This window comes from Colletes latitarsis, chromosome 1 (genome assembly GCF_051014445.1).
Source record: "Colletes latitarsis isolate SP2378_abdomen chromosome 1, iyColLati1, whole genome shotgun sequence".
Classification (NCBI taxonomy): Eukaryota; Metazoa; Arthropoda; class Insecta; order Hymenoptera; family Colletidae; genus Colletes; species Colletes latitarsis.
In genome coordinates, this window is record NC_135134.1 from 35,335,372 (window position 1) to 35,343,677 (window position 8,306).

At 34.5% G+C, this 8,306-nt stretch overlaps 1 protein-coding gene across 1 annotated transcript; it reads right to left on the reverse strand.

Moving 5' to 3' along the window:
• Positions 1 to 2,142: 2,142 nt before the first annotated feature.
• Positions 2,143 to 2,989, reverse strand: LOC143343072 (uncharacterized). The gene is made up of 2 exons (XM_076767597.1): positions 2,622 to 2,989; positions 2,143 to 2,383 (listed from the first exon to the last, which is right to left on the reverse strand). Exons 1-2 carry the CDS (start codon positions 2,987 to 2,989, stop codon positions 2,143 to 2,145), a joined length of 609 nt encoding a protein of 202 aa, XP_076623712.1.
• Between the last annotated feature and the right edge of the window lie 5,317 nt (positions 2,990 to 8,306).

Here is an 8,306-nt window from a genome sequence, read left to right on the forward strand (position 1 = left end):
TCAGTTAATCTCTGAAGATCCTACAGCTGGCGGAGACCTCTGAACTGTAACTACTACAGCCAATCCCTTAATCCGACCCTGATCGTAAATGTACACCACTCGGTATCTAAAATAAATATTATATAACTCAAAGTTTTTATGATGGTAGGATCGATACAAGTACACATACAAGGTGGTCCAATAACTTTGTCCACCTTGAATATCTCAGTAATTTCTAAAGATATAGAGAAATTTTTTGAAAAATCTTGAGAACCTTGAAAAATCAGTTAAATATCTTAAAAAATATTCTACTTACAAAAAAATGTTTCAAACAAAACTTGTGGAGTTTTTTATGCAGAATATGATTTCGTAATAAAAGGTATATAGATTTTCAAAAAAAAAACAACAAAATAACCTTGAAAGTGCCTGCGCATTACAAAAATATGTGTGCTAGTCTTTACAATTTCAACTTAAATGGAACACTCTGTATAAACGAGCTTTTAGTCGATATCTTCGTGGAAATAAATAAATATACCACGAAAAACTTCAGAAAATCAGAACTTTGTCCGTGTACACCATTTATTGAACATGTATGTATTTCGTAAAATAAACAAAAAAACATGCCATGACACGCGATGCTCTGCGTTTTAAAAAATGCTAAAAATGATAGAGGAACGTTCGAAACAAATGTACAGTAGGGAAATTAAAAGACTGGAGAATAAAAAAGCCCCCTACTAAACGATCCTAGTTGCCCGACCAAAAAGGTGGCTTCTTTGATAAGGAGTGATGATGTGGAAAAACGAGCAGTCCCTCTCCCTCCGAAACGGAACCCCAACGTGACGGGTGTCTTGTCATAATACAGCAGTAGTACAACTTAATGATCTATTGGCGCGACGCAGTCGGGGATGTAGCATAATTCTCGACACGCTTCCTGTCGCGTGGATCGACCATTCGATACGTTCTCCTGTCATTGAACGGGATTACAGGCGTACATTGCTAATTTTTCTCATGCCCACTACCAGCCTGTTATCTGTGGATGATCCGGCTTCCATTCAGCCTACGGCATCCTGTCAGCCTATAAGGAACGTGGGATTATATCTATTCTTTTCGTCATAAAATTGAGCAAAAAACGTAAGAACGACTGGTGACTTTCGCAATGACTACAATTTATACCAAAGAAATGCATAGACTACTTCTGATCACCGATTGCGATTCCATTTTTACAAAATGTAACTTTTCTTAAACAAGATGTCTACAATTTTAACCCCTGCAGGGTCAAATAATGTGCTTTAAATAAACCGATGAATGATATTTGTCAATCTTCTGATAATGTTGCTGTGTTGTATCATTGAGACATTTAATTGTGAATATTTGTTTATCTTAAACCCTTCTGTTTGTTTTTGTGTATTAGCGTTATTCTTTTGTTACTTTTTTAAGTATTTGTTCATTATTTATTGAAAATATATGTACAGAGTGAATCTATATTTATTTTATAGAGAAATATCAATTATGTCTAGCACAAAGTTTGTTATTTATTAATTGGAGTTTATACGTTAAACTAAACTATATTATATTGTTACTTATCTCAAGAATGTATAATAAAAAATATTGAATAAAATTCACCCTAATATTATAAAACTAGAGTAAATCTGATGTTAATAAGATGAACCTATCATTATTTCAGGCACTGTATGTTAGGGTGTATAAATGTTTTTTTGTATTTTATTTATGCTTCCCCCTTAAACTAATACATTTAACGAATAAACGATGTATGCAAAATTTCAAACTAATTACATAACGGGATCCCATGCCACATTTAAGTTAAAGTTTTAAAATTTTAATGATTTCACATTAACTTTAATATAATTGTGTGTCACTATTTCAGGAGCAGTAGTAGATATTTTGTAATAAAAGTATAATTTCATGGATATACAATTATTACATTTATTCACAATTTTTAAGAATTCATACAAAATTTTTCAGTTTTTTTCAGGGGAGTCCTAACATACGGTTCATTTTTTATTTACAAAATTTTATTTGCTATTAACTTATAATTTTATAAGTAACTATTAATTAAAATTGCAAACATTTATACGTTAATAAACACAATAACTTATTATAAATTAACTTGTTATACATTTATTATACATTTGTTACTCTTCGTCAATTTTGTATACTTGCATAAGGGTAACATCGTCGATATTCTTTTAATATTTGTAATATATACGGTTTATTTTCTTTATCTTTTGTTAATAAGTTATTATATTCTGTTATCAGCTTCACACCTCGCTTTGCGACATCTTTGACATCTTTATTTGTCACTATTTCTAACGCTACTTTATATGTTTCGTCAGTGTCCCAAATTGATGGATCATTTTGTAAAAAACTGGTACTTATATTAAATCTAGTAAAAAATTGCGACTTTCATATTTATTCATATATCTATTCATATATTTCGTTATCAGCTTCACACCACGCTTTGTGAAATCGTTGATCACTTTAAAATTTCTCACTATTTCTAATGCTGCTTTATATGTTACGCCGGCTTTCCAAATTGATGGATCATTTTGTAAAGTTTTGATGCTTACACTAAATCTAGTAAAAAAAAAGTGCGACTTTCAGCAGGAATAAAAATTGTCTACAGTGTTTCTTTATTGAAGATTTCAATCTGCCTACTATTTAAATGTTTAATCATACATATTCTTGCATCGAAAGCAACATTTGTATCAAAAAAAGATAATCCTGCACATTCTTGATGCAAATACCATAAATGTCCATCAAAATATGAACCTATTTGATTTACACTTTCGTCAATTTCTTTATATTTGTAAAGATTTTGCAAAAATTGCAAATTTTGATGAGAAACTTTTGCAGCATCTAAGATAGCAAACCATGCTTCAATATACAAGTTAACTATAAATATATATAAATCGTTAATCCCTATAATTTTTTCGTTATTTACTTCTTGACAAAATAAATATATTTTTAATACATAAATAGCTTTAGCCATCCATCTAGCACGATGAAAATCTCCAAGATTATGAAATAAATTTCCTTTAGGCAATGCCCCGCCAAGGAAAATGATCATTAATTCCAAGAACTATACGTAATCACTGTTGTATGGTATACAATCGAACATTTAACTTTATTTCTATATGAACATAAATATCTTCTATACTTGATCGAAAATTACATTGATTAATTTTCGATGAAGCTTCTTGAAATTTTTTAATCGTGGGTGTTTAGGTGCCGACGATTTCGATAATTTATTTTCAAATATACTTCTTAAATCTAACTCATACATGTGATGACGATATCGAAAATATAGTAAATCACGCTGAAACATTTGTTTTAAAATAATTCACGCGCCTTGCAATCCTCCCATATTTGTTGACGATGTGTCACAGCACAGGGCTTAAACTTTATTTGATAATTTCCAATTTCCTAGTAATTCAAATAAGGGTTACTTCTAAGGGGTTTTACGCATAAAAAATTAGTACCTATAAGGATCCAGCAAATGATGAGAATTCCATCACCTCAGATAAAGTATTTCAGTACTGTTGTATTCCTTTTAATAACACTTTATTAAACGTCGGAATACAAGGTTGTGTGGACTAACGGCGTACAAAAACAATTGGCTATTCGTAGTCTTTGACTAAAGCTTTACGTGTTCGTGCAACTGCCAAAAATCAGAATTTCAATCTAGGGAAATGCGCAGAATATACAGGGTGTTCGGCCACCCCTGGGAAAAATTTTAATGGGGGATTTTAGAGGCCAAAATAAGACGAAAATCAAGAATACAAATTTGTTGATGGAGGCTTCTAACAATTAAATTCAAAAATTTCAAATCGTTCTGGAGAAATTATTTTCGGTTGCGGGGTTCAATTGCAATCATTTTTGGTCATTACACATACCCCCAAAATCTTACGCATTTCCATGAAAAAAATTCATTATTGAAAATCTAATTAGGTGCCTAAATTTTTCGACGAAAAAAAAAAAATTTCAAATCGTTCTGGAAAAATTATTTTGGTTGCGAGGGTCAATTATAATCATTTTTGGTGAATAGGCATACCCCCAAAATCCTACCCACTTTCTAGAAAAAAATTCGAGAAATTGTGAAATTTTTCAACGGAAAAAAAAATTTCAAATCATTTTGAAAAAACTATTTTCGGTTGCGAGGGTCAATTACAATAATTTTTGGTGATTAGACATACCTCCGACATCTTACGCATTTTCGAAAAAAAATCAATACGGGCGGAACTTTAAACGTTAATAACTTTTTAACAAAGCTTCCATCAACAAATTGGTATTCTTGATTTTCGTCTTATTTTGGCCTCTAGAATCCTTTATTAAAATTTTTCCCAGAGGTGGCTGAACACCCTGTATATGCAAGGTTGGAAAAGGCGAAACAGAGAGAGCTTCCAAAAATGAGTCAGTGGTCAATGTTCGGGTGTGAGTCAGGATAAACGATGAAATCACTATGGAAAGAAATTTGAGATGTTTTGTAGTTTTGTATGCGCGTAAACATGATGAGACATACTGGCATAAACATAATAAGACATACTAGCATACAACAGTACCTTAAATAGTTGATCCACGTAGTGGTTTGATTCATACACTTCATTACAAGCTATGAATATCATTACTATTATACTGTTATACGTACACGTAACATAAGAAATTGTACCTATATTCAAAAAATAGTCATACATACTTTTAAAGTATCGAAACACAATTATGTCCTAGACTAACCTAAAATTACTATAATTTTAAAACTTTAATTTAAATGTGGCACGGGTTCCCGTCAATCACTATGAAATTTTCCATATAGTATTTCCTTACCTGGTATCACAATTTAGAAGGGTAGCCCGACAAAAAATCAGAAGTTGAAAAATAAGAACCACCCTACTGTGTATGCGACAATCGAGCATCCTCCTCCAGCCGGTGTTCCCGTACGCTGTCTGACATTCAATATCTCCTTAATTCTGACTTCCCAAAAGGATCCCAACATTTCATTTCCTCCAGGTATATCCTCTATTCACCGCATCCCCATAGTCGATAAATCACTTTTTAACTAGGCTGATAACCCGTTCGCTGGAGCTGATCCTTGCCAGCATCGATTCTCGATTATCGGCAGGCATTTCATTCCAAATGAATCACGTGTCTTCGAATCGAAAACCGAACTCAGACTGGTTTTGCGTGTAATAACGAGAGCCGGGCAATAATTGTGGTACAAGTACGTGCTCGCACCGGGCACAGTTTAAATCTGAGCGATATTATAATTAAGTGGTTCGAACGTAATGGTCGGCGTCACGTAAACCGCTAACACGGGCCTCGGTGCTCATCATGCTGCTTTGTTCAAACAATCAGCGACCCGATGGTGGCCGTCACGCGAACGTTTTGCCTCGGTAAAAGTGGCTTGTCTGTCTTCGATCCTTCTATCTCGAGTCGCAAGCTTGAAACATTTATTGCTGTTCCTGGAAAACTAACACAGCCAAGGACAATAATCTATGGTTACCCTTTCGATAAATATAGGAACATTTATGTTTATAATATATACAGTATACGTCAGAATGAGGATATTTTTAAACACAATAGCTTGAAACATTTATTGCTGTTCCTGGAAAACTAACACAGCCAAGGACAATAATCTATGGTTACCTTTTCGATAAATATAGGAACATTTATGTTTATAATATATACAGTATACGTCAGAATGAGGATATTTTTAAACACAACGGTTAAAAACTCGAGAGGGGACAGGACTCGTCAAGCCTAATCACGTGTTTCATGCTGCTTTTGGAAAACGAGCTTTCTATATGAGTATTTTAAGAATTATGGTAATTTAGTATATCAAAATATAAGCACCGTTTAATATAATTCACCAGAAATAGATCAGAATAGTGAACAATTGGACAAGTTTTGATAAAAGTGTTGAAAATAAGGAAATAGTTTAGAATATATAAAATATGTCACTCGAATTAACATACGTCAATCTGGATTAGACTTATCACTTCGATAAGTTGAGTACTCGAGCGATCAGCCGAGGAACCGCAACCGGAAATTAGCTGCCCGGTTATCAAAGTTTGCGGCTTGCGTGACTACTCAGCTACGAAGAGAGGTAACTAGGAGGTGGGATACCAAATAGGGTGGGATGTTCATTAATAAGCGAGTGAGAGCTCGGTGCTTCCGTAGATTGGGGTGCCAGGGAAGGTAAATATTAATTTGCTCAAACGAGCGTCACGATCGACTCGTAGCCATGAACAGGTGAAACTTGTTTCGTGCGTCCAAATAATTATGGTTCTTACGTGTAAAGCAATGGTTTCCAAACACTTTAAATGATGCTTGCCAACCCCTCAAAAATAGAGGTACTACACTTGGTATTTCTATATTCAAATGGGATTAATAAAAACTGTTGGAATATGGAAATTTCACTATAGTAACAATCGCGACATCTACGTTACTAGACAATACATGCATCATATTCTGCCATCCAGGTTTTGTTAAAAGGTGCTATACACGAGGTCGATCTATCGACTCAGTCTGGTTCTGATAGCTTAGCGAGTACATCTTACTTTTGTATTTATTTTGCATATAAATTCTATAAATGTACAACTGTGATTTCTTCAAACAATATCCCACCATTTATCAAAAACACTTCGACTTTGGAATACAATAACTGGAAAAATATTACACTTAGAGCAAAATGTTTTTCATGAAAATATTACCTGCTTGTTGGGCATTATTAAGTCTTAGCAATTTTCCTGTATGTTAAGTAACACGCAAGTTAGTAACACTAGGTTTACGACACTCGTTGCGCATAGTTTTATTGTAATTCGTTGTGTTGACAGTTACATTAAAATGCAATTTTTCTTTTAATTAGAGTATATATTCATACCATTACATCAATTATCTAAGCGTTAAATCGTTTAAAATTTGTATTTTACACACCTAGAACGTCACTACCGCACGGTGTATACACAAAAGCTCCTCTCCCTCCGCGCAGAGAGGAGGTTCGAGTTTTTGTACAATATGTAACGGCTCCCGAATTCAGACGAGCAGAGGCAGTTATGTGTAATCTCTCGAAGTATAGACAAGGTCTAGAACAAGCATATTAGTAATAATAAAGGAACACTCATAGACCGCTAAAGTTACGTATAATTTATATATTCAGTCCACTAATAATTATTTTTCTTTCATCGCGTATCTCTTTCACCATTTAAATTTCCCCACAATTAAATTCAACATAGATTGTTAACAAATAATATTTATGAGTTCCGTAACGTCAGGTTTAAAATCTGAATGCGTCATACTACGTTTCGTAAACCTAACGTTAATAAGTATAAACTGAAAAATTGATTAACCAGCCCCGGTCTCCCCCACCGCAAACAGCGAAACCCTTTCCTAATCGTTTAAAGAGTACACCATAACCCACGAAAAGTGATATAGAAACCTGCTTGAAATGTTTGCCTTATAAATCCAGCTCAGTCAGAACCCATTTTCTATTCACGTTTCCCCGATATCGCTCGCGGGATCGGCGCGGCTGCCGTCGCAAGAACTGAATAATAAATTACGCAGTTAGTTGAAACAATTAATTAATAATTCATGATAGGCAAGGAGGGAATCTGCCAGGTGGAAGGGAGGACACGGGAGTGGTTGTAATTCGCGTCTGCGTCGACGGAACGCTGCCGAAAATCGGGGGTTGAAGCGAGAGGCGAAGAGGGTGACACATCCACCATGCTGAATATAATTTACTTGAACAAACTAAAATCCCTCGCAGTCGGGATCCTCGTCGCGCTTTCGCGACCGCAACGCGTTGTCCTTTTCGAGCAACCCTTCATCGCAACCCTTCCGCTCCACCCCATCGTGCCGTTCCGCACTCCTTTGCGAATACTTTATAAACCTGAAGACGTAGCTCAATGTCGCTCAAACTTTATTCTCTATTTATGTTTATCCGTGGTACTGAAACACGAGTTTTTCCGGAGAGCTCTTTGGTTTTCGAGAAGGAAGAGGAGAAGATTATGGTGACCGAGGCAGCGAGGGATATGAAACCCGTTTGCAAGGAAATCGAGACTCGATTTTATTGAAACCCATCCATAGCTGCAACGAGATTTAGCCAGAGAAAAAAATTGTATACCAACTCTTGAAGAGATCATCTCGAAAAAGAAATTTTAAGCTTTAATGCATGGTAGTTTTAGATTGGTACAATTTTTTTTTTTACTCTTGAGGACCGTTTGAATTTGCAACATTTTTTTACAGTAAAATCATTTTCATTTTCTTGTTCGCTTTATGATGTAAAAGAATCTCTGAAGAAATTCATCTTTAAA

Bases quoted from the DNA above. Each gene is read 5' to 3' on its own strand.
- LOC143343072 (XM_076767597.1), bottom strand. From the start codon at position 2,989: ATGGCTAAAGCTATTTATGTATTAAAAATATATTTATTTTGTCAAGAA. The intron at 2,384-2,621 runs GTAGACAATTTT...ATTTTTTACTAG, and splicing joins ATCTTCAATAAAGAAACACT to ATTTAATATAAGTACCAGTT.